Source organism: Lontra canadensis, unplaced genomic scaffold, assembly GCF_010015895.1.
Source record: "Lontra canadensis isolate GAN:19392208 unplaced genomic scaffold, GSC_riverotter_1.0 scaffold123, whole genome shotgun sequence".
NCBI lineage: Eukaryota > Metazoa > Chordata > Mammalia > Carnivora > Mustelidae > Lontra > Lontra canadensis.
Window position 1 is genome coordinate 4918251 of NW_022631117.1, and position 26781 is coordinate 4945031.

Below are 26781 nucleotides of genomic sequence, written 5' to 3' on the forward strand. Positions count from 1 at the left end.
ATGTACTTACTCAGATCGAATGTCAGATTTGATCTGTGAATTAGAAAACATGGCTTATTCAAGAAAAGAGGGGTGTGTAGGCCCACCACCTGCGTCTCTCACTGGACCATGAATAAGAAAGCTGGCAACAAAACAGAGTGCTAGTGTGGTTGGTGCCTTTACTAGACAAAGTTGCTGTGAGCAAACCCTAAACTATAAAACTGCTCAGGTACACAAAGAAAGATCTAACTGGGGAAAGGGCTGTTTGCGTGAGCGTGCTTTCAACTAAACTTGGAATGGCTTTTCTACCTAACAGGACACAGAATCTACTCTCGCCACATCATGGAACTGACATTTTCGTGACATTATCCATTACCGAGCTAACAGGCTACAAATCAGTGTGACGGAATTTGAGTGCTTTGAGTCTTATTTCTTAAATGGTCCAACTGTGACCACAAGCAAACATGTCCAGCCTTACACATAAGCCCCTTGGTTGGCAGCCCCACACGTTACGTTCTGGTAGGTTCCTGTCTGCTCTTTTTTAAAACATCAATCTTCCCTGCTTTCCCAGTAGGTGTATAGGTAGAAAAATAAATGAAGTCAGCACTCTTTACTTCTCACTAGAATAAACTGTGACTCAAATACGGTGAGTGGTTATTTGCAAGGCTATAATTTTTTTTAATGACAGATTTTCCTAAAAGAAACCACTATAACATCTGTCCAAGTACTCCAAGGGAAAACGAAAAAATACATACAGATTAAGTCTATTTCTTTAACAGCACATTGCCAAACACGGACGCCGAGGATAAAATGCCAAGGAACCTTACAAAATAACTTTGAAAGATGCAATGTTTGAGTCACTCAAACGCGGAGGGTTCACAAAGAACAGAACAGTTAAGTCCGAGAGCAGCTCTCCTTTGTGCGTGATGGTAACTCAGACTGTCCTTCATTCGAGTTCACTCAGGTGTCAAAAACCGACGGGTATATGAGCACAGTTTGTTGGTTCTTCTTTGCTTGGAGATGTGCACACAGATTAGAGGAGAGGAGAAGCTTCCAGATGCTGATATAAGCACAGCAGCCTTGGTTCCCCTTTGATAAAGTACGAAGGCAGATTTAGTTGACTCAAGCTGTATCGGTTTCCCTAAGAAAAAGTCTGATGCATGCTGAAAGAGACGAGTTACTCACTGGGTCATGCTAAGTATTTACAGCCATTTTCCTAAAGTGAGCTCAGTAAACTGACAGAATAAAAAAGGTAGTTGTTAGTTTCGTGTATGACCTTTCACAACTTGAATAACTTCGTGGGTGAATGACGAAGTTCAAAGCCCCTCAAACACACATTAACAAGAAATGAGAGACTGTATGAAGAGGCGCACGTCCTCTTGAATGCACACGTCACGGGGCTCCTGCATAGCAGGAAAGTCGCTACCACTACGTAACAAATGGCTATGCCAACAGTTAGAGCTGCCGCTCAAGAGTCCGACAGTAGAATTCCCTTAAAATCTCAGAGTGTTCGCAACAGTACAGACACCTTGGGGAGAATAAGTACATATTTTGTTTGGAAAGACATCTTTTGCTGGGAAATTTGAACATCATGTAAACACATCAGTTTGCGAATCGGGTTAAGATTTAAGGCAATGCTACTCAGACCCGAGGCGGGGTGGGGGAAGACCCACAAAAGTTTCCATTTGTCTTCTGAAACATGAACAACTGGTCAGGAACCACATCAGAACGTATCCCCCTTTGAAGCATTCGCTGCACCTGTAGGATTTTTCAGCATTACAAAATAGAATCTACTTTCATTCTCTGAATAGGAAATGGGAAGTTGCTATGTACTCTTCCTTGAAAACTGTAAAAGAAAAAACAAACCCACACCCACACACACCCACATGGCAGCTTCGGTATTTCATATTAAAAAGTAACATGGAGAGGAAGACTAGTCTAGCCGGAGCACGTAAAGGAACACTGCCCTTATGATGAGTTCCAAAGCGGTGCGCTTCTCCCCGACTGACCTTGATGTAGTGTGGAACGATCATGGGAGTCATAAATTAACTTTAAACATCAACTACAGACTAACGAATGACAATGAGACACAGTAAAGTTCAAAAATTTTACATTTTGCTCCTGTTTGGCTGCTAAAGAGCAGCGATTTAAATCGATATAAAAACATCTGACCACAAAGCTTGCTATACAGATAAAGTATATAATCCAAAAGTAAGCAGCACTGAGTTTCTTATTTAAACCTATCTGGTATGGAATATTTACACATCTGGGAAGAGAGCTCTCCGAAGCACCCTCCGCTTCCCTTGACTCCGCTCCCACGCTCTGCCCCGGCCCCCACCAATGCAAACCACCTGCCCTGTGCCATGTACACCTGTACTTTGGCTAACCTGGCAGGATGATACGACTCCTTCCTATTGTCTTGGTCTGGGAGAAAAGCAACACAGTCTTGGATGTCATTTGTAGCCCTTCTTTTCCGAATACCAGTGTGCTATAGTCAATGAATCTGTTCTTTCATAGCAAGGGTGGGGGGAAGAGCCCCGCCCCCAACTTCACTCCCAACTCCCCACGGAACAAGATCCGAACACCATCAGCCTCTAATGCCACAACAGGCCACCGGAGAAAAAGGAAAGACAAAGGTCACGACCAAGGCAGTAGCAATGAACACAAGTTTCCCAACAGAGGAACCTCTCCGTCCCTGGGCTTTCCCAGAGCTAACACTCCCTTTCCTCTCCCTCCCCTCCCACGAAACAAAATTAATTCACGGCACAAGAACTTGGTACTCTGGTTAAGTATCAGGTAAGTGCAAGAAAGAGTAAATCTGTCACTTTGTGTACTTTAACTGAGACGTAAAGCTAACGGAACACACAACATCACTGTGAAAATAACTTTTTTCTAAAACAGATCCAATCTACATAGTGCAGCCAATGAAACATAAAAGAATAGTTTGTTCACAATCTGCCTTGTACAGGATATTTATATTCTCTCGATGCCATATAAAGAGCATTTATATAGCTTAAACATTCAGAGACATGCACTGGGACTTTTTAGGTAGTACAAATTTCTTCACAATCACATGTGCAAATTTTACAAATCACTAGGTGAGTATTAGTAAGCTTAGGCTGGACTGTGTCTTGTATTATCTAACAAATTTAATGGGGGCTCAGAATCATCCATAGGAAGAACCAGGCGTGTTCCCCGAATGACCAGTTCGTGGTCCCCAAACGCAAGCTCCCGATCCAAGGCATCTTCAGAACTGTTTCCCATAAACCTCCTAGGGGCACCGGACGCTCCCGATTCGGTGTTCACAGTGGAATCCCCATACGTCAAACTAATATCGCCATCATTGAGAATAAGATCGGAGTCATCGTCTTTCAATTGCTCCTGGTTCTAAATGCAAATAAAATAAGTCTTAAGAATTGCTATGTGACTGACTCAAGAAACATTTCCAATAGAAGAATTTTTCGAGGATTTGCATTAAAACCCTTCAGGGCTAGTCTGCTGCCTTCAGGATAAAGCCCACAGTCCTCACCTTGGCTTAAAGACACCTCGTGACTCGGGATGTGGCGTTTCACCATCCCCCCACCCCATCCCGCCCTGGCATCTGCCTCACCTATGCCAGCCGCCCCACTGTGTGCCTGCCATTTGAACTGCTGACACGTACCCAAATCACTCATGCTTTCCTTTACCTTCTGTCTCCCCCGCCCTCCGTCCTGTGACTGGAGCCTGCTTATCACTGAGGTCTTGGCTTAAAAGAAAGTCCCTTCCTGCTGGAAGTCTTCCTTGATCTTGCAAAGCTGGCTTAGGTGTGCCTCCTGTGCTCTCTCCCAGTGTCCGGCACTTAGCCCTGGCCCTGTAGTGCCCTTTACCCTTGTACCACAGCTGCACACGCACTGGTCTGCTCTCAGCCCACACTAGCTTCTGAGCCCCTTCTATGCTCGAGTCCAACCACCAGACGGCCTGGGGCACACAGAGGGTATTATCCAAATGTAAGGTCAATGGATCACGTATGAACAATGCCTAGAGATATAATGTGTCGAAACCTCACCGTACACTTGTCTCCCAGCTCAATAAGCTTTTGGTTCTCATGGAGACTTTGTGGCCAAAAATGTAGAATTAAATAAAGTTCTACAGAAGGGGAAAAATCAAATACACACACACACACACACACACACACACACACACACATAATGCCATTTTGGTAAATAAAAGAATGTTATATATGCATAGAAAACTTTGGAAGGGTAGTCAACAAAATGATGATCTTTAGCTCTGCATGATAAAATTGCTAGTGATTTTTATTTTCTTATGTTTTTGTACTGAAATTTTATTATATTGAGTACATATTACTTTTAAAAATCAGAAAGTCATTGTTTTCTAATATAAAGTGTAAGAATCATTCTAAACACTCCTACGGATCTGGCAAAAAAAAAAAATCTGTGACTACTATTTCTTGAGGGAAGCAGAGCTGATACGAACAGTGGACACCCGTCTCTCCTGAGCTGTATGTGTTTGAAAATCTTAAATTTGTCTGAGAGAGTCAGACTGAGGAGACTGTTAAACACCAATTTAAAATAGTTTTAATTTGCTGTTGCTAAATATTTGCCTAAATACTCAAAGCCATGTGAATTAAAAACCAAACAAACCCATTCTACTAACCAACCGTAAGGCCCTCCTGCTCTATAGAGTATGACATGAAGGCCCACTAGGGTCTGTCACCTCACTGAGTGATAGTCAACAAAAAAGCTCGGGGATGCCTTTGCACCAGCAAGGGCTCTTCAGCACCTTTAAGGACTGTGTTGAGTGTGAGGTTTGGGGCAATAGCTATCAAATTTTAGAATGCATATATGCCTTTTGACTCAGCAATTTAACCCTTAAAATCTATTTTATATACCTTTATATACTTGGATAAATTCATAGGTACAAGAATATTTACTATAAACATGGTTTGTAGAGACAAAAAAGGAGAGGAAACAACTTAAAGGTCTATCCACAGGAGACTGATTAAATCAATGCTGGTCTAGCCACACTAGGCAGCCATGAATAAAGAGAAGATAATGGGTCTTGTGTAGTCATGGAAAGGTAGCCACGATATATCACTAAGTGAAAATGCAAGTAGCAGGACAATGCAATTGTGATCTCACTTGTATAAAACAGTAAGAAAGCTACACATGTAAATTTGTCTAAGTTTGTGTAAAGCTATATGTACACATGTAAGTAACATACTTCCTGTGTATTAGGAAGTATACACAATAAATCATTAATAAAGACCGTTTCTGGGGGGATGTAGGTGGGAGAAGGAGCAAACTGGTTTTTCACTTTGTACATTCCATACTGTTTGAATAGCTGGCCACAAGTAGAGTTAACTTTAATAATTAAAAAAGTAGGTGTTATTTAATTAACGGAAAAACATTAAAAATTAAGTTTTATGGTTGTTACAGGTTATATGCTATCCCCCCCAAAGATGCTAAAATCCCAACCACCAGTACCTGTGAATGTGACCTCGTATAGAAATAGGGTCTTTGCAGATGATCAAGTTAAGATGAGGTCATTAGTGTGGGCCCCAATCCAGTATGACTGGTGGGCGTCCTTAAAAAAAAGGGGGAAATTTGGGGGGACACATACACACACACAGGGTGTCATGTGAAGATGAAGATAGCAATCTATATAACTCATCTAAAGCAACACCAAAGACTGGCAGCAAACCATCAGAAGCTAGGGAGAGGCCCGGGGCAGACTGAGCCTTATGGCCCTCAGAAGGGACCAACCCTGCCCACACTTAGACCTCAGACTGCGAGCCTCCAGAACTATGAGACAACACACTTCTGTTGAGCCATTCAGTCTGCGGTACTTTGTTACGGCTGCCCTAGGAAACGAGAATGACAATGTCATATCTTGCTAGAGCCCGCGGGACGCGCAGTTGTGGAACTCTTGGCTTTTCGTGACCGTGAGCGGGTCTCCGGAATCCAAGAGCTGAGGCTCACTGACTGAGCTGACAAAGCCGGCTGCCCCCCTGCGGCCTCGTGGGCTGACAGGGCACAGAGGACAGGGAGGCTGCTCGACACGGAGAGCCTGGGCCATGTGGGAGGGAGAGACAAGGTAACACAGGTGCTCCCCACGCCCCCGGGCCTACTCTGTCAGGAAGCTGCATGGACTCAACGTCCCATAGCGCTGTAGGGCATCCCACCCTGTAGGTGCCACCTCTACTAAGACTCCTCTGCCCGTCCCTTCTCTGCGGGCTCTGCCCTGACATACCCCAGAGGAGGGCGTAGGGGAGCACACAGTGCCTGTCTACACGGCTTCGCCACGGCCTTGCTGCTCTACTCGAGCTGTTCCATCAGACCAGCCCAGGTGTGGGCTTAATCTGAGCCCCGTATCTGATGCCACAGATGATCCTGGAAGGCTTGGGTTGGAAGCAAAGCTTTTTAAAAAAAAGAACTTGAAAAATAAGATGTTCATATTTTAAAGTAAAGGCTGTCAGCATTTGTCATTTCTTTCTGTGTTGTGACGTGTGCTGAATCACCAATCTCATGTTGGCAGCTAAGGGAAAAAATATGGACTCTAGGTTCTATCTAGATATGCTCCTGCCGCCGAGTGATGTGGAACACCGGTAGATAAACTCTCCCTGATGTCCAAATGTGGCGGGTTTGAAGTAAAAGACCATCTGTTGTACTTTAGGGATATCAAAACTGATTTTATTAATCCTCTCAACATGACTGTGACCTCTCTAATTCATAGATGAAAACATAACACATTCAATACTGAGCTCGGGCCACATACTGTAAATAAACGAAAACCAGTGTGGAAATAGAATTATTTACTAAAATCACTGACAGTAAGTGAGGCAATACACTAAATCTCTTTTCAAATGAGGTTTCAAAGACCGTGAAATTGTATCTCTAGATTTCTATATGGATCCATATGCATTTTCTGGCCAGGCAAAATAGGCTTATATTCCCTCTCACGGATTTTATACCTTAAAGGCCGGTGAAGCAAAACCGAACCAGTGATGTATCCACAGAGCAGAAAAATTTAACTTCATGAAGAACTTAGGTTTTGGATAAAACCAACTTACTTCATAAGCTTGGGGGCTGGTCAGGCATCTGGCGATGGGCCCGCAGCAGGCAGGGAGCGTTGTAGTGAGAGGAGGTCCACTGTGTGTCAGCAGGGGCTTCAGGTAGCTGCACCCCGGGTTAAGGAAGAGCCACGACCCTTTCCTCCCGAGCCCCAAACAAGTCATATGCTCACCACCACCCTCACGGCGTACCTGCTGCTTCCGAGGGCAGCGGAGGGCTTTCACATATGCTGCCTCATTTTGTGGCCACATCATGCCAGTGAGTCAGCAAAGCGAGATTTTGTTATCTCTATTTCACAGAAATGGAAACTGAGGCTCAGGGAACTGAGCTCAGGGAAAGGAATGACCCACCTAAGAGTCACACAATGAAGCAAGTGACTCTTAGGTGGGTCATTTCCATACACGAACCCAAACTGGTTGGATTCCAAGTCCTGCACCATGTCTACTGTGTCATATTGCCGTTTTGCTTTTACTAAACCCAAAGGGAAGACAGAATCACTCTCAGTTTAGCACTGAAGGAGATATGGTAGAAAGTAAAGAGTTTGAAGAGTCAGAAAAAAGATGAAATTTTCCAGTCACAGAACTTAGTAACAAAAATGGTTTTAATCATCTATTGTGAATTCAGTTGGTATCTTGAATGAGCTAAAACTTCGTATCAAAGGAAATTCAATTCTAAAAACGTTTAAAAATTATGTATCATGAGTTCCTCTATCACAGACCCTTATTTCAGTGTTCATTTATTTTCCAAAAAATAAAAACAGACACGATAACAGTTATGATACTCAGAAGAAAACAAGAGGGAATCATAAGAAAAAGTAGAGACAATGGGAGAAAGACACATATACATATTCCCCACTTTCTGAAGTCACAACCCAAGGTTGTTCTCAGTTAAAAATGAGGAATAGTCCTGGGGCACCTGGGTGGTGACTCAGTTGGTTAAGCATCCAACTCTTGGTTTCAGGTCAAGTGGTGATCTTGGGGTCATGGGATTGAGTCCTGTGCCGAGCCTCACACTCAGCACAGAGTCTGCTTGAGATTCTCTGCCTCTTCCTCTGTCCCTGCTTGCACACATACCTACTCTCTCTCAAATAAATAAAACCTTTTTTTAAAAAAAATGAGGACTAGGGGCGCCTGGGTGGCTCGGTGGGTTAAGCCTCTGCCTTCGGTTCAGGTCGTGATCTCAGGGTCCTGGGATCGAGCCCCGCATCGGGAATCTCTGCTCAGCGGGGAGCCTGCTTCCTCCTTCTCTCTGCCTGCCCCTATGCTTCCCCCCTGTCTCTGCCTGCCCCATGCCTACTTGTGATCTCTCTCTCTCTGTCAAATAAATAAATAAAATCTTTTAAAAAAAATGAGGACTCGTCCTGTATCTATTAAAGAAATGAAAACCCTCCTCAGAGAAAATACTCCAGGCCCAGGTGACTTCACTGGTATAGTCTTCCCAGCACTTAAGGAAGAAAACATACAAATCCTGCAGAAAACAGAAAAAGAGAAAAATTCTTCCCCATTCATGTCATCAAACCAGCATTATCTTGCTGTAGTCACTTGACAAGGACATTACAACAATGACAAAAAAAACCCACAAAGCAGTATTACTCCCAAAAACAGACACAAAAATCATACACAAAATATCAGTAAACTGAATCTAGTGACACACAGAAGGGATGGTGTATCACAACCGAGTGGGATTTGTTCTAACCGTGCAAGACTGGTTTAATATTCAGTCAATGAAAACAGCACAATGACAGATCAAAGGAGAACAAATTAAATACTCAATCACCTCAACTGAAGCAGAAAGAGCATCTGATAATATTCAATGCCTGTTCACGCTAAAATCTCTCAGGAGACTAGAAATAGAAGAGGATATCCTTAACCTGACAAAAGCTATCTCAATAACCTATAGTTAACATCATACTAAATGATGAAATATTAAAAATTTTCCTTCTGAGGTCAGGATAAGACAAAAATGTCCACTATCATCACTTATACTCAACATTGTACTGGAGAGGACCAGCCAGTGTAATAAGACATTAAAAAAAAAATAAGGTGTTAGAAAAGAAAAAAAGACACATTATTTTTTACTTGATTTTATGAGCCGTAAATACAAAAGAATCTATAAACTATTTGCTAATAATCAGTGAACGTGACAAGACTGCTGGATACAAGGTCAATATATAAAAACCCCATTATAGATCTATATATTAAGAGCAAAAAAGTAGAAAATAAGTACCTTTTGCAATAGCATCAAATACTTAGGGATAGTAAATACAATAAAAGACATGCAAGACTGGTCAATGAAAACTATAAAACATTAATGAGAGAAATTAAAGATCTAAAGAAATGGAAGGATATACTGTGTTATTAGATTGGGAGACTCAATATTGTTAAGACGTCAGTTCTCTCCAAATTCATCTATTGATTTAATACTTTAACCCAAGAGAATTACCAGCAGGTATTTTTTGGTGAATGGATGAGTTAGTGAGAGTGTGTGTGCGTGTGTGTGTGTGGAAAGTGGCAAGCTGTTTCCAAAATTTAGATGAAGATGCAATGAACCTAGAATAGCTAAGGCAATACTAAGAAATAACAAACCTACAGAACTTCCCCTATCGGACAGCAGGATTTATTACAAAGTACAATCATTAATAGAGTGTGGTATTGATGTGAAGAAAAAAAAAAAGACAAAGAGAGAAGAAAGTCCAGAAACAGACCTCCACTCATATGGCCAAGTGATTTACAACAAAGGCTCCATTCCAATTCAGTGGGTTAAGGACGGCATTTTCAATAAATGGTGCGGGGTTAATTGTATACTCATATGGGAAAAAAGTAGGTGTTGACCCATACCTCACACCATACACAAAAATTATTTTGTGGTGGGTCAAAAACTTCAGTGTGATAGCTAAAACAATTACACTTTAGGAGAAAACATAGGATCTTGGGATATGAAATATAAAAGCATTATCAAGACACAAAAGCACCAAAAGAAAAGACTAGTAAGATAAACCTCATTAAAATGAAGAATTTCTATTCCTTACAAGACAGGATTAAGAAAATGAAAAGGTGAGCTAAAGACTGGGGGAAGATATTCATAGTACATACAACCAACAGAGAACCCAATTCAGGAACATAGAAAGAACTACAAGTCAATACGGAAAAGGTAAGACAAATCAATTAAACAATGGGCAAAGGAACTAAACAGAACTAAACACACTTCATAAAAAATGAAGCCCAAATAGCCAATAAACATATGAAGGAATGCTTGATCTCACTGGCCATCAGAGAAATGCAAATTACACCACATCTGGTATCACTAGGTATCCATGGAAATGGCTACAATTTAAAAGATTGATTAAATATCAAGTTTTGGTGGAGATCGGAACAAGGGGGACTCCCTGAAGTTGCTGGTAGGAATGTAAGTTGGTTACAACCACTCTGCAAAACTGGTTGGCAGTATCTATGAAAGCCGAACAATACACTTGCTCGAAGTTTTTCCCCTAGGTATATACCCAAGAGGAATGAGTGCCGAGGGTCACTAAGAGATGCACATGTGGACTTTTAACTTTGTTCGTAATAGCCAAAAGCTGGGAACAACCCAAATGTCTACCAAACAGTAGAATGGTTGGAAACAAACAAACCAACAAACCTGTAATATATTTGCACTGTGGAGCACCACACGGCAATGAAAAAGAACGAATTACTGGTATCGGCAATGATACGGACAAATTACATGTTGCTAAGTGAAAAAAGTAAGACAAAAAATAATACGCAATACATGATCCCATTTATATGGAGATCAAAACCAGGTAAAACTAATCCATGTTGCCAGCAAGCAGAACGGTGGTGCCCTTTGTGGGGGGAGGAGGGGCAGGGAAGGCACTAGTGACTGTAAGAGAACACGCGCAGCTTCGGGGATGCTGGAGATGTTCTATGTATCTTTACAAGGGTAGCAAGCACACAGCTAATATACACAGGTCGCAAGCTTAAGATATGGGTATATTATTTCAGTTGTATCTCAATTATAACAATCTGGCTACCCAAAGGACCTGAGATCCAGAATGATGAATGATTAATTCTACTAGGGCACTAGGTATTAAAATTACTGGGTTTTGGGGCACCTGGGTGGCTCAGTTGGCTAAGCGCCTGACTCTGGGTTTTAGCTCAGGTTATGATCTCAGGTCGTGAGACTGAGCCCCACGTCAGGCTCTGTGCTGGGCATGGAGGCTGCTTAAGATTCTCTCTCTCCCTCTCCTCCTGCCCCCCGCCCCCTCCCTACCCTAGCTCTCTCTCTCTCAAAAAAAAAAAAAAAATTACTGTGTCTTAGTCTAGCAGTACTGCATCAAATCTTGGTGTTTACTTCTATAAAAATATACAGAAAAATGAGCTATTATTCTGCCCTTTCTCTACATCGGGATTATTTAGTTGTTTCATACATGTATTATGCAGAAAATGTGCAAAACATTTTATGCAGGAAACATTAAACAATTTTTGTTAAATCAGAGGGAAGAAAAAGCCCCAAGAGATATGGGAGTGGCTTATACCCAAAATGCTGATAATGGAGCCAGAAGTAATGACATAATCATTAAACAATTTTAAAGAGGCAGAATCTCTCTCCCTACTAGGAGGCTTAATACCACAGATATGCTTGTGTTCTTATTTCCATAGAGTAATTTCATTTTGAGTACTTGCAAAAAGTGATTGTAAAAATCTAGCAAATGGAATATAGTAAGTAGTAGCTTCTAATGATAAGTGCCAAGTGCATTTTTCTTAAATACACAAAGCTTTCATCAGCAAGTCGAAAGCGAGGGAAACATTTTTTACGTGGTTGTCCCAAACTGGCTTTGGTGGAACAGAGACCGGGTTTTGATTCATTTACTAATAAGCCTCAGCCTAAAAGAACTGCATGCTCCCTTTTCCCAGTTCAATTTTCAAATAAGAAATTGATTTTTTAAAAAAGATTTTATGTATTTGACACAGAGAGAGAGACTACACGAGACAGCATGCTCATGTACAAGCAAGGACAGAGGGAAAGGGGGAAGCAGGCTTCATGCTGAGCAGGGAGCTCAATGGCAGACTCAATCCCAGGACCCTGGCACCATGACCTGAGCTGAAGGCAGACGCTTAACCCACTGAGCCACCCAGGTGCCCCTAAGAAATTGATTTTAATAAATAGTAAGGGATAAAGTATTTTCTGAAAGGCATGATTTAAACAGGTTATAGAACATAACACAACCCAAAGCAGTGCTATGAGGAAGACAGTTATAATAGAAGACAGAGATTTGGTAAACAATGAAACACTGGCACCTTGAGTGGATAGGCGAATCTTCCAGTCTCCTGACAAGGTCAGGGAAAGCAGACCCACCACTGGCTACTGCGGTATCTAATATGACTCTGTTTTCATCTCATCTGCACTCTTTTCCCTGAGGCAGCCTTTCCGCTTTGACCCTAGCGCACTGACAAGGACTGGCAAATAACCTTTTGCAAGATTCACTAAATTAGGTAAAAGACAGCAACTGCTCCATAAAGTCTCCCATAAGGGCTCCTGAGGCCCATCACATAGCTACCTTCTGCACTAACCGCTCCTCGCTGGTGTCATGGGTTTTCAGAGGGATTCATTTGTGGGGATTGTCCCTCATAACCTTCTCCACCCACCACACTGAAGGGGAAAAGGAAGACCAAAGGCAGGTTTTGTATTCCACTTCAGGAAGGGAATAGTCAAAACAGCCATCCCGTTAAGTTGTAACTGGCCATGTTCACACTACCATTTCCCCCCTCAGTTAAGGATACTTATGGTCAAAGTTGTACCATATCCGGAAAAGCCAGGCACTCTCGGCTTTGGTGGTTCTTCTCTCATTTTCAGGGATACCCTGCAAACAGATAATATAGAAATCAATCCATATACCAAGATAAAAAAACACATTTATTTAGAATGATTTCTTTTTAGACTTGGAAATATAGCCTACTTCACACAAGATACCCTCTATCACAGGTAGCATTAGACATTTAATAGCTTGTATACTGCAGCTTTGGAATACGGAACTGAAATGTTTTTCTGAATACCTCTATTACTCAGGCTGCCTGCTGATTTATGAGTCGACTGTCATTTAAAAAATCAATGTGTGATAATTCACCCTTAAATCTGCAAGACTTACACCCACAATGTGAATTGCATCTTAACAGAAAACATCACATCGACATCCCTATCTTTGGGAGTTGTTATGGGTCCCAAAAGTAACGGGCTTCTGCAAAGATGCTATGTTCTTAGAACACTAGCAAAATGAAAGCAAGCAGAAAAATTCCATGGTAAGCCTGACTGGCTAGAAGGAAAAACTAACAAAGCAAGCAGGCCTCTTCTAAAATAGCTTCCAAAACCAAACTGGGCCCTTATTTGTAATGCGGTACAGTCAGCAGTGGGGCAGTTAGGTGATCTGGTTCATGTCAGCTCTGACATGAACTAGTTGGACATGTCCCTTCCCCTCCCTGAGCCTGGATTTCTTTGTGTCCACAGCGTGAGGGGTGCAGAATCTCAAAGGCCCTTTCTAGCATGGATGTTCCATGGTCCCAGGCTTTCTGAAGGACACAGAGTTTAGATTCTGGGTTTTGGTTCCTTCCTGTCTTTCCTGATCTTCAAAATAAATAAGTAAATCTCTCAACATGTATCCAAACATACACAAAGTAAGAATGTTTGAGAACACTGCATGGGTTTACAGGAGCTGAAAAACACCTGCACTTCCATTCACACTGGTACACAAAGGTTTGTATGTCTCTGTGTTTTGAAGAGCAATGGGTCTATAAATCTCATGATCCCCTCACTACATAAACACCTATACCCCTAACCCCCACATACTCCGTGCTTCCTAACACATTCCTCTCTGCTTCCCGGTGGACACTCGGAATACTGACTACATGATGCAACAAAGCAAGATACCCACAGGGTTTTGAGGGCAAGGAAAAATGTTTTTTTTTTTTCTGTATCTCACAGGTGGTACTCACCTACCTGGTTTTCTTTTTCCCATCTCTCCTCTGTGAGGAGACATAGCAGGGGGAGACTTACGTGGACCATGACCAAGCGCTGGTCTGGTGAATCGTATGATATTTGATTCTTGTTGGGACACGGGGGTGGAGGCCTGAGGAACTACTACCTTAGAAACTACCCCAGCAGCTCGGCATCATGGGGATTTGTTCAGCCTGGTTTGCGCAAGTATTTCAAGCCCATGAAACTAAACTAGCCTGGTTTGGACCACAAAAGAGGCAAGTACTTACTGTATTACATACACACTCGTCACTCAACAGCTAACAAAATTAGCATTTAGGAAATGAATCTGAGAATTTTTTTTTGAACCACACCCAGAAGACAAATAGACCACCGCTTGTTTCAGACAAGAAAAATAATGTGTTTTGGAAGAGAGACTTTCCATCTTTCAAAACATTATTTCTGTGATTTACCATCTAATGTCTAGGATGGAGTCACGTATTCAGTGGTGCTCAGAAACCATGAAAAAGCAGATGGAAAACACCAGAAATGGGTGGCAAGTCTAGAGAAGGCACCTACCAGGGTCAGGTTCAGAGGAACAAGTGAAAAAAGGACACCTAAAATTAAGCAAGGAGACCTGGCCAAGGTAGAGGCAGGGGGCAAGAAAGTACATTCTCCGGACCAGCCAGGGAAGACTGGCTAAAGACCGCAAAGCTTCTAGGTGGTTCTCAAGGACAGCTGCTGGTCATCCAATTTGAGAGTTACACAGGAAGAGCAGCTGGAGTGGAGCTGACATCAGAGACAAGCCTTCATGCGCAAACCAGAGTGGAAAAAGGCTCCATGTGCCAGAGCCGCCACTTGAAAACTAGGAGTGCTTAAGGGACTGTTTCGCTCCATGGCCAAACCCAGGCCGGCCCACAGACAGGAGACCTGTCACCCCCGATAACCATATGTTGTCTAAAATTTGGTTTTGTCCCTATCAAGCAGTGAGAAAAGCCAGGAATGATGTCAGTTAAAAACCGGTGCAAACAGGACAGAGTCTAAATAACAGTGGCATGAAGTGTACGGTAGGCCCTTTCCTTTCCGAGCGGCTGCACATTCAACAGGAACGCTAGAGACAACATAAACGCATATTTACCAAGTGCTCTTGGTCGGAATCAACACCAACCCTAAAGGAGAAACACAAAAGGCAAATGAGATCCTGAGGCCAAAACGAGATCTAGTCCCCTGTGCGCCGTGTCAGGCCGCTACTTTCCCCAACACGCAAGCTATGGAATGGTGAATCTTTTCTTCCTTCTCTCTGGTTGTTGATGTAGATTTTTGGCTCCTGCCACTTTCCTTAGCAACAGCTTGGATCCCGAGGCAGGCAGGGTCTACTAATGATTCTCTTCCTGCAATCCCACTTACCAGTTTCAGAAAAATAACATTCTCTTCACTGAATGCCAGGGCACTGGAGGCTGGATAGGAACCACTGGGTAGTTCCAAACACAAGGCCGGCATGGCGCAGTTCCAGGAGGGAGCTGCGTGTTTGCGGACCTCTCAGCTCTCATGGCAACATTCTGTTATGATGACTGAAGAGAGGGCCCAGTTACAGTTGTTTTCACAGGCTAATGGACAGATATTAGCCTGGCTTCTTCATAATTATCTTTCATCTGCTTAAAATTCCTGCTTTCCGTATCCCAGGGAACAGCTTCATTAGGAAGCTCTCTTGGACTCCTCTCTCGCAACGGCAGCTCCCACCAACTCTGTCTGTTCTTTCTCTACCCTGTTTCTCACATCTTCTCTCCTTTCCATTCCAACAGCTCAAGCTCAGGCCTGTGACTCATGAGGTCTGTCGCAATTGGCTGTAAGGTTGTCTGGCTGCCAGGATACCCCCTCGAGTTAGCTGTCTAAAGTACAGAACTCACTGGGTCATTCCCTTGGCAAAAGACTTTGAGGGTGGCTTATAACCCAGAGGGCCAAGCCTAAAGCCCTTTGGGTGGCACCGAGGACTCTAAGACTAGTGACCCCTGCCACTCCAACCTAGCTTTCCACCCTCATTTTCCCTCATTCTCTTCTATATACCCTCTATTAGCCATCCCCACCTATACCTGTCCCCAGACCCATACTCTCCCAAGCCTCTGTACCTTTGCCCTCTACCTGAAATGCACTGTCCCTCATGTGTTTCCTACTCTTGGTAAGCTCCAAAAGAACCATTCTGAGACCCCTGCAGCTGGAACCATTCTTTCCTCTGTCCTTCTACAGCACTTTCTAGATTCCTCCATAATAATACTTAGCACAGTAGAGTATAATTATTTACCTGTCAGTCTCCCCAAATAGACTGTGAGCTCCTTGAGGGTAAAGGCCATGTCTCAATTCATCTCTGTAGCCCCAGAGTCTAGCACAGTACCTGATACACAATAGGTGCTCAAATGTTTATCGATTAAGGTCACTACTACAGACAACACAAAAAAAATAGCAGTGTGAGTAGCTGTAGCAGTAGCATCCCAGAATATGAATACACCAAAGAGAGGAAAATGATGCAAGACCTCATCTGGAAGGCAAGTGAATCATGGTCAAGTGCTTGAAAACAGATGGCCATGACCAGATTCATAATTCAAAAGGCTCATCTTGTCTTTGTTAAATGGCCAAGAAGCTGTTTAATACCTTCTTAGCCATATTAAACTCCAGACACATTTGTGCATCTAAAGTGACATCTAGTGGTCTTGGCGATAGCACATTTGTAATACTCAGATGGAACGTTACTGGAAGCCAGTTCAGTGTAATAAACATTTATAGAGCAATTATTATCTGCCAGGCACTGTGCTAGGCACAGGGCATAGACATGAATGAGACACAGCGCCTGCCCTCAAGGAGCTCACAGACTAGTGGGGGGCACAGACACAACTAGAGCGCAATCCCCAGGGGCTTTGCCACTGGGGAAGGCTGGGCTCCAGTCTGGCCTCAGCTCCTTTCTAGCTGGGTGAACTTGGCTATGCAGCCTGATGAGCCCCAATTTTATACCTGGAAAATGGGGACCATATCCACCACACAGAGTTGATGCAAGGATTAAATGAGAAATGTAGCTAGAGAGTTTTAAAACATCTGATGCCTCATCTCACCCCCACTGGACAGTCGCTCTTCGGCCATTACAAGACTGGCCGACAGAAGTGCTGTAACAGCCATGCCCATGTTAAGCAAAGGGAAGAGGGGGTCCGAGAGAACAGGGCAAAGGGAGGAGGCATCTGAGCTGTGCTATTTCCTGGGCGGGGGGGGGGGGGGGGTGAAGGAGAAGTCCAGGCAGAGGAAACAGTATGAGCAAAGGCTCGGAGACCGAGAAGTGCCAAGTCTGTGCGGGAAATGCCAGGGAGCCAAGTGTGACTGTCACAAGCTACGTGAAAGGACGCAGGAAGAGCTGGCTGGCTGGCTCTAGCTCACTGAGAAGCCTTTGTCTGCACAACAGCTGGAGCAATCCTTTCATATGGTCCAAGAGATCATGTCACTCCCTTGCTTTAAAATCCTAAAAGATTTCCAATTGGATTTTAGAATCCAAACTCCCCACATCCTACAAGGCCAGATAGCAGAGCTCCCCAAACTACGGCCCACAGGCCCCATCCGGTATGCCTCCTGTTTTGCTGGAACACAGCCAATCCAACGGATTTACTCACTGTCTATGGCTGCTTTCACGCTAGAGTTGAGTAGTTGAGACAGAGACCATACGGCCAGCAAAGCCTAGAATATTTACTATCTGGCCCTTTACAGGACACATTTGCCAACCCTTGCTCTGTAGGATCTTGCCCATCTCAGCTCCTGCCTACCCTTCAATCACTATATTCCAGCTATGTGGGCTTTTTTTTTTTTTTCTCAGTTTACTAAACAGGCAGTTTGCTCTTGCCTCAGGGCCTTTGCACTTCGTTTCCCTACTGTCTGGACCATTCTTCTTCCTGCTCACTGTTTAACTCATAATCTCGTCATTCAGTTAGACTGAGCTCCAGTGGAACCTCAGAGAGACCTTACCTGACCTCTGCATATAAAAGTCACTCTATCCCCAGTCGCTCTCACAGGACTGTGTTTGTCATCACAGCACTAAACTGTTTTCTCCATACATTTGTTTGCTGGCTTCTTGTCTGTGTTCTCTTACTAAAGTGTAGTCTTTTCTATATTACTCCTACCACTGTATCCCTCCAGAGCAGGGTCTTTTACGCTTCGCATTACTGATATTTTGGTCCAGACAATTCTTTGCTGCAGGGGTGCTGCTCTGTGCCCTATAGGATGTTTAAAGGCATCCTTGGCCTCTGCCAACCAGATGCCAGGAGCAGCCCTGTCTCTTTGTGACAATCAAAAATGTCTCCAGACATTGCCAAATTGCAGCCCTCCACTGAGAACCACTAAGTCAGGGCCTAAAATAGTGCTTGGCATGTGGCTGGCGATCAGTTGGTATTAATTAAATCAATGAATAAAAGGCACATTGGAAATGCTGTACCAAGAGCTCTACAGACATTATAATGCTCACTGAATCCTTACAGCAACCCTCAAGGAGGCAGGTACTACCACCCACATGTTACAAATGAGGAACCTGAGGCATAAGAAGAGTTAAGAACTTGCCCAAGACCACAGAATTGGAGAATGAAGGAGCAAGAACTCGAAGTCAAAACTCGGTCTGCATGAATCTTAAACTTTAAGGACTTCTCAGCAGCTTCAAAATTGTACTAGACAAATCTGGGGGGAGGGAAAGGAAACTTAAAATCAAGCCCCTGCTCACAAAGAGGCCAAAAAACCCCCAACCAAGCAGAGTAAGAACCAACCTAAGATTGTAAGGCAATGCATGTAAGTTAAGTGCCAAACTATGCTCCAGGACAGGCAAGATGGTGCCGAAGGGCCTGCAAATCTGGTGAAGAGGATTCAACTCTAGGTGGGGTTTTTTTCAGGGGGCGGTGGTAGGCATGCATGGGTATTTTGTGTGGAGAGTGGTTAGGAAAGACAACTGAGTCTGAGGAAATGCTGAGACTCTACCGAAGAGCATTACTTTTCATAAATTATCTTATATGGACTTTTGTTCTTCTCAGTAGAATAAGGACGAATCTTCATTTACAAGCTCTTAAGGCAACAAAGGAGTTTAATCCTTCCAGAAGTGAACACTTTCATTTCTTGATGCAGCACGGTCTACAAGAAATGAAGTGAGACCCGAGGCTCCTCTGTCTGCGACTTCTCTGTATGACCTTGAACAACTTAGAAACTTTTACAGCCACTATTTCCTCACTTGTAAAATGGAGCTATTGTGATTAGATGAATACATGAAATGTACTTAGCCCAATGCCCAGCACATAGTAGGTGCTCAACAAATGCCAGGTCCTCCCTGAAGTAATGATCTGGATTAGAAGAACATTATTTGCAATTATATACAATAATAGCACAGAAATGGTAAGAAAGTAGTTTGAAAAGTAAAAGAAATAAAGACAATAATAACATTCAAAGTGTGATTTAGGGCCGGCTGGTCTCTAGAATGTTTAAGGGAAAGGCATAATAGAATGGAAAAAGTAGAGAACAGATTCTATAAAACATGAAATACTGTTTTCTGTAATGAACCCTACACATTCTAGAGGCTCAGCAGAAGGTCTATGAAGTTTCAGCCAAACACAGAACTAAAATCTACAAAAGCTTTAGCAACACAGGCTGCTGTATCCATGGAAACAATGCAGTACTCCCGAGAGACAGGGAGCTTTCCAACTGAATACATTAACTAGTATGAATTTAACACTAAGACCTTGCAATCTTGGCCTTGGACTGTCAGGTTAGAGACAGTGCTGATCATAAAGTTGAGAGAGAAGGATAGCGTCTAGTTATCTGATTAGGATTGGAATAAACTGGACTGTCTCATATGCTGCAGATGAGAAGAAACATTTTCGATCTGATCAGGTGATATGGATGAAAAGCCTTAAATATAGGCATATCCTCTGACCAAGCAACGCCACTCCTAGGAATGGATCCTAAGGAAATAATTGAACAAGTGCACAGTGGTGTGTACATTTATGTATGCTCATGCTGTTAATGGTAACACTGAAGAGCAAAATCCTCAAATGGTAATGGCAACAGAAAAATCCTAGAAATAATGCAAAAACCCAAAGACAGGGATTTGGTTACATAAATTACGGTGTATGCAGCCATGAAGTTCTGATGTAAATATACTTCCTAACATAAATGCCCACGCTATAATTACATTTATTAATCGCTTTACAAGAATACCTGCAGCCTTGCCCCTTTCTGTTAAAAATACATGTAAACGCATAGCAAGAGATCTGGACGGACATCCCTTGAAGTGTAAACAACGGTTTTTAACTTTCTTTTGCACATTTCCGATTTTCTCTGTACTACAGGTTACATAATTTTTAAAAGGAAAGAATAAAACATTATACATTTGTCAAAGCTTAAACTTTTCTCATAATGGAAAGAAAAAAAACCCCTAAATTAGAATTTAATATGAAAATGAGCTTCCCAGGCACTACCTACCTTATATGCAAGCATGAAAGCATGGCAGTGGTGCCACCGCCAAATACCCACACGGTAAAAAACACGATCAGAAGTGTGGTGCTGAACATCATTTGCCGTGCGTAAGTGGCAGTATCGCGAATGGCCAAGGCAAATGCCATCGCGCCACGGAGGCCTGGAAGGGAACGAAAGAGGCTTTCTTCAGTAACTCACTACTAATGTGAGCTTCAGAAACTCAGAGAAGTAAGGCACATTCTAAGAACTCAGAAGCATGTGAACAAATACGTAATATATACTAATGCACAAAAATATATACAGATACAGAGAATGAGTAGAGGATCCTCTACATGCGCTGACCCTTTAGCAGTATTTTGAATTTTATTTTGAAATTTACACAAAGTGACATCCACTCTTTTTGGGTGTACAGTCCCATGAGTGTGGACAGTGGCTAGAGGCATGTGTCCTTGGTACTACATCCTTGGTACAAATTCCTTGGTACTACATTTTTCTAGTCCCACCTCTCTGTCACCCTGCCAAACCCCTGAGCTGTTCTCCACCACTATACTTTTGTCTTTTTGAGAATGGAACCCTTTGAGACTGGCTTCTTTCTCACGCAGCGCAACGCCTCTCAGGCACGTACGTATCCCCAGTTGGGCATTCCAGTGCTAAGGAGCACCCCCACGGCCTCATGGACATCCTACGGTTCGCCTACTGGTTCACCCACTGGGCTGTTTCCAGGTTTTGGCAATTATGACTACGACTGCCATAAACCCTCACATACAGGTTTCTGCGTGAAAATACATGAATCCTTACCTTCTCTACAACATGTGACATATTTCTGAACCAGGAATTTGAAACCAGAAAAAAATTCTGACAGAAGGGAACGGGACGCTATAAAAAGAATTTTCTACTGGAGGTTGCAACTTCAATGTTTAAGGGAGTCATATTACTAGCACATCATTCCTGTTTAAAATCAAGCTAGCATATGTGTTGTGAGTGGTTCCGTGGAATGGGCCAAGAGGGAAAGTTCCAACTTACCAGCAAACATCATCATGTGCTGAAAATTTGATCCAATCTTACTTCTTCTACCCAAATTAAGTAAGAGGGACAAGGGGTAAATATTAGCAGCTCTTCCCAAGAAAATAGCAATCTAAAATTAATAGGTTAAGGCTAATTTCATTTTACTATTAATATTAACTAGACTACACACTCAAGACGGAGAAAGGCTATCTTCAGCAGCTTAGTCTCCGGGGTGGTGCCTGGGTGGCTCAGTCAGTTAAGCATCTCTGGATTTTTGGCTCAGGTCATGATCTCTGGGTCATGAGACTGAGCCCTGTGCATGTCCCTCCAACCCCAACCCCTCGCTCTCTCTCTCAAATAAATAAATAAAATCTTAAAAAAAAGAAGTTCAGTCTCTTAACGGTCTTTTGCTTTTGCTAACAGAGCGCTGTCTAATGGAACTTTCTGCCATGACAAAAAATATTCCGTATCTGCCCCCAACACGGTGAGTGTCTGAATGTGACTTGTGTGATGAGGAACTAAACTTTATTTCATTTAAATTAACTTAAATTTAAATAATTACATATGACTAACTGGTACCAAATTGGACAGCTCTAATATACATGAAATTCATTAGATGAATAGAAACATTTTTAAAAGCTGATCTTCTTTGGTATAACTGTAAGATTATTAATGTAATAGGTTAAGTCATCTTAATTTAAGTCAGCGTTGGTGGGAGGGAGAGTAATACTGGCTAAACTTGCCCTTGCTTCCTCAGAGCAAACAGACGGGCAGCTCTAACCCCTCCTACCATTGATTTTCCTACTGGCCCAGGTGTGTTCCTCCAAGTCTACCATATCCCCACTGCTTCAAAAGGAAGTCTTAATGGGAATGCAGACTGGTTTTAACTAAAAACCAATCCTCATGTCTTTTTGCCCACTTAGCTGTGTAGAGACTCCTGCTTTGCAATTACAATTTTATGATACAGTCTCCACCCCATTTTCTAAAAGGGATAAAAAGGAGCATTTAAGACACAAAACAAGACAAGGTAGGGGAAGCTGGGGGAGGAGAAAAAACAAACTAGGTGGAGTAAAGAGTGTTGACCCGAGAAACTCTGGAAGTGGACAGAGTCTGTAAGACTAATGGCACAAGGAACTGCACAAAGGCATCATGGGCTTGTTGGTCAAGTTGCTTCCCATGGGAGTACTGGGTAACGATTCTGATGCTCCTACGTATGCTGGAACAATTAAGGGAATGGGATGGTGTACCGTGGGAGCCAGATTTCTCACTATTGGAATGGGAATTCATGGATCATCAAGAGGAGGAGGCCAGGATGACGAGTGTGGTAATGGATTAGAGTTAGAGACATCAGTATGAACTTATGCTTAGATTAAAAGAGATATGGATGATTACATACATACATATAGGTATATGTACGTACAGGAGCTAGTACATACATACATCTTTCCTCCCAGTGTCAGCTGAGGGTGCCTAGAAGCCAGGACACCCCAGTAACACTGAACACACTTATAGCTCAGATCTTGGTTTCTAATACCATTCCCCAATAAAAGGAACCAGGGATCCTTGGGAAAATGGCTGATTTGACATTGGAACAGAAAATACACAAGATGAGCATGAAGCATCTTCCCTAGAAAGTAAGGCAGTGCTCAGAAAAAATTTCGAAACACACAATGATGGGAGTGTGCCAAAGGAACAAAGTACCCACTGAACGAGCTCCTGATGGCCAAAGCTGGAACAGTTTGGGCAACAAGATTTTTAAATGTAGTAATGTATTATAACCCGAAGTATAAAATAAATTTCAGTGAGTCCATACTGATATAAATGAAAATAAAACGACAAATGGAGAAGAATAGATAAGTCCTCCATGCAAAGAATTCTAAATAATTTTGTAGATACTCTGTCCTTGAGAAAGTGGAACCTAACTCCCTGCTGTGGATGGTGACTCCCTTCCAAGTGGGACAATAGAGAAAGGGAAAAAAAAATGAATGACTTTACAGTGGTGCAACCTGATAAACACTATCTGGGTCAAGTGATGAATGCGAATACCAACATTATTCACATGCTAATGAGTATATGCCCTTGATATAATGTGATGAGAATGGCATCTTACTTCTGCGTCTTCCTCCCAAATAATGCACAACCCCAGTCTAATCATGGGGAACACATCAGGAATTCTAGTCGTGACATATTCTGTAGCAGCCCTTCAAAACTATCAAGGACCATCAAAAAGAAGTCTGAAACTGTCACAGTCAACTGGGACCTAAGGAGGCATGACAACTAAATGAACTGTGGCATCTTGGATGGGATTTTAGACTAGAAAAAGGCCATTAGGGAAAAGCTCTTGAGAATCTGCGTGAAGGACAAGCTTCAGGTAATGATAATGTGTCAATACTGGTTCATTAATTGTGATGTGTGTACCATGCTAACGTGAGAAGTTAGTAACAGGGGAACCTGGCTGTGGGGTATAGGAGAACTTTCTATATCATCTTCACAATTTTTCTTTATTTCTAAAACTAGTCTAGAATGCAAAGGTTATCAAATATAGTGATTCCCTAATAAAAGAAAGAAAAGAAAAAAAAAGAACAACAAAACACATGGGCCCATGTGGCAGTGACTGCTAGTTACATCCCCAATATGTATCCCTCCCTCCCTCTCTCGCAGCAGACCCTCCTCACTTTCACCTCCAATTTTCATCTGCATACACAGTCACCTAGATAAAGAACAGAATTCCCAGCTTCTCCTGCAGGTATGTGTAACCCAATGGATGTTAAGTGGAAGTGATGTGTGGCTATTCTGGATCATGTCCTTAAAGGGAATTGGCAGACACAGGGGAGAGCCATGCTGGCCCCTAAGAATAAGGGCAACTCCTGAAGGATGGTTGCAAGAAGGCTGCTTGGGTCCCTGAGGTGCCACACTAGTTCAGACTTTGACACAAGAAAGAAAGAAACTTCTATCTTGTTTAAATCTTGGTTAATTTGGGTCATTGTCACATAGCATCAAGCCTATATCCTAACTAATAGAGCTGGCAAGAGGACAACTCTCCTAGTAAAAGTCAATATTCCTGGTAGGCTTTTGCATTGAGGTACCTGAACTCCTCACAGACTCGGAAACATATAGAGAATATTTAGCCTCATTTCTGGATAAGTATAGTAGATCAAGCCAGTTGACAGCTCCAAAGTTTCTCAAAGACTAACGGGATACAAAGGGACTGATCTCATGGGAGTCTTCAGCTAGGGTTCTTCTCTTATTAATAGGGTTTTCTCTTTTGTTGCCTGAAGTTCACTCCCAGAAGACTAAAACACAACAGGATGGCATTTCAGTAATACCTTATTTTCTAATAGAGATCCTACTTAGAGTTGTAATTTTAAAAATATTCCTGGTACTCTCTTTGGCAGAAACTTCATTCTGAAGTAGTTTTTAAAAATATTTCTTTTGGAAACTACTAATTCAAATATCCCCCTCTCTAATCACACTCTCTGCTTCCATGTCTCACGTTTATCTATCCCCCTTGGATCGCTCCCCCACCTCCATCTCCCTGGGACCTCCCATCCAAAGAACCCTCAACTCTTCCCTCAAACAACCAGTCCTCTCCCTTCCTCACTTCCTTTCTCAGCCACATCTTAGTAACACTCTTCCTGGTACCCTATACTCATCTGCCCCTCTCTGGGTTTTCACAGCACTCACTTGACTAAATCCCAAACCTCGAAAGACCCATCTCTCTCTCTTCTCCATGCTTCCAGCCAAGTACTCCTGGACAAAGTAGTGCCGCAGGGCAGACCGATTCTGCTGTTTGCACCTATTCCTCAAACTCAAAAGCATCCTTAGTACTGCTTGGCAACTCTACTGCCTTTCTTCAGTCAACGCTCTCACTCGCATGCCCAAGCTCTCTACGTCTATTTCCAAACCCTCTCCTCAAAACTCCGATCACCTGTGGGAGCCAGCCTCCAAGAGGGTCCCCTAGTATTCACACCTTCGTAGTCCCTGTGTACACTGTACCAGCGGCCATCAGTGTGGCCAATACAATGTGGAGGAAGGGATGACAGTCACTTCTGAGATTAGGTTATAAAAGGCACATCAGCTTCCATCTTCATGCTCTCTCAGCTCGCTCCCTCTGGTGAAAGTTATGCTGTGAGCTGCCCCACGAGGAGGTCCCCTGGAGAAAGGCCTCTGGCTAAAGGCCATGTGAGTGAGATGGGGAGGATCCTCCAAGCCTCAGTCAAGTGCTGAGAGAGGAGAGCCACAGTCCAGAACCTGACTGCAACCCCAGGAGAGAGCCTTGTGCCAGAACCCAGCTAAGCTGTTCCTGGATTCCTGACCCTCAGAAACTGTGTGAGGTAATTCGTGCTTGTTGTTTTAAGCTACTACATTTTAGGGTGCTTTGTTATACAATAGAAAACTGATAGGCCACCTGCTCCTCCCTCCCTCTCAGCAGATGCTCTCACCTCCTACTTTACAGATAAAAATAGAAGCCATCAGACAGGAACTCTACCTTACAGGTGTGTACCTGCATCTTGACATTCCCTGTCCTCTCCTGCAACAATGGCCTCCTCCCACTGGACGCCTACCCTTCCCCACACATGTTAGATTCCATTTTCTCCTGTCTTTTCCCAAGGCTGGCACTACTGAGTGCTCGCTTTCATGTGCTCAGCTTCTCCACTCTGACTGGTTTTTAAAGCCAGAGACAGAGACAGAGGAAAGCAGCCCCCCTCAGCCTTTCACCATCCTGCAACCACTGCCCCACGGCAGAGACTGCAAACTCTTTCCCAGGATCTGCTCTCTCTCTTCCCTTCAGCGACAAAGGACTAACAGTTTTATTTTGGGGGACTGCTGGAATGGTTGGAGACCTTTTTCTGCCATCTCAACCTGTGTTACTTGTGCAATAAACAAAATGAAAAGAGAATAGAATACATAGAATAGGGAAAAGAGTTGCAATTCTTCCTTTGTTTTACTCAGAGGAAAATTTTATATATTTAAATGTATTCTTATCAACCACCTCTCCAGAACACACGTGCGGATCTCAACCGAAAAGAGGTTTTCAAAATAGAACACATAATAAAGGATACAAATGCGCCCACTACAAATGTTGGGTTAAAGACATGGTTCTGGAAGGTGAACAGTGTCAGTCCCATGTAGGAGAAGATGAAATTCTCTGCCAAGAAATTGAGAAGCTCAAACAACTGAAACGAAATTTTGAAAGGTTAGTCCAGTAAATACATTAAGTTACGTAATTTGAAAACACGAGTATCACTAAGATAACAACGTAGACACTTCACATATGTAA

General features: G+C 42.9%; 1 protein-coding gene across 4 annotated transcripts in view; it reads right to left on the bottom strand.

Annotated features, from left to right (window-relative positions):
- Positions 1 to 630: 630 nt before the first annotated feature.
- The window catches only part of SLC9A6 (solute carrier family 9 member A6), a 52481-nt gene continuing 26330 nt past the window's right edge, over positions 631 to 26781 (bottom strand). For 3 of the 4 annotated variants that reach the window (XM_032841455.1, XM_032841454.1, XM_032841452.1), the window contains 8 exons: positions 26564 to 26677; positions 21519 to 21630; positions 20502 to 20655; positions 16315 to 16404; positions 15154 to 15184; positions 12830 to 12909; positions 7052 to 7157; positions 631 to 3366 (listed from right to left, as the gene is read on the bottom strand). In XM_032841455.1, the coding sequence (XP_032697346.1) occupies positions 3094 to 3366; positions 7052 to 7157; positions 12830 to 12909; positions 15154 to 15184; positions 16315 to 16404; positions 20502 to 20655; positions 21519 to 21630; positions 26564 to 26677 (960 nt within the window). In that variant the 3' untranslated portion in view covers positions 631 to 3093. The remainder of the gene's footprint in view (positions 3367 to 7051; positions 7158 to 12829; positions 12910 to 15153; positions 15185 to 16314; positions 16405 to 20501; positions 20656 to 21518; positions 21631 to 26563; positions 26678 to 26781) is intronic. The other variant, XM_032841453.1, reaches the window with a different exon arrangement.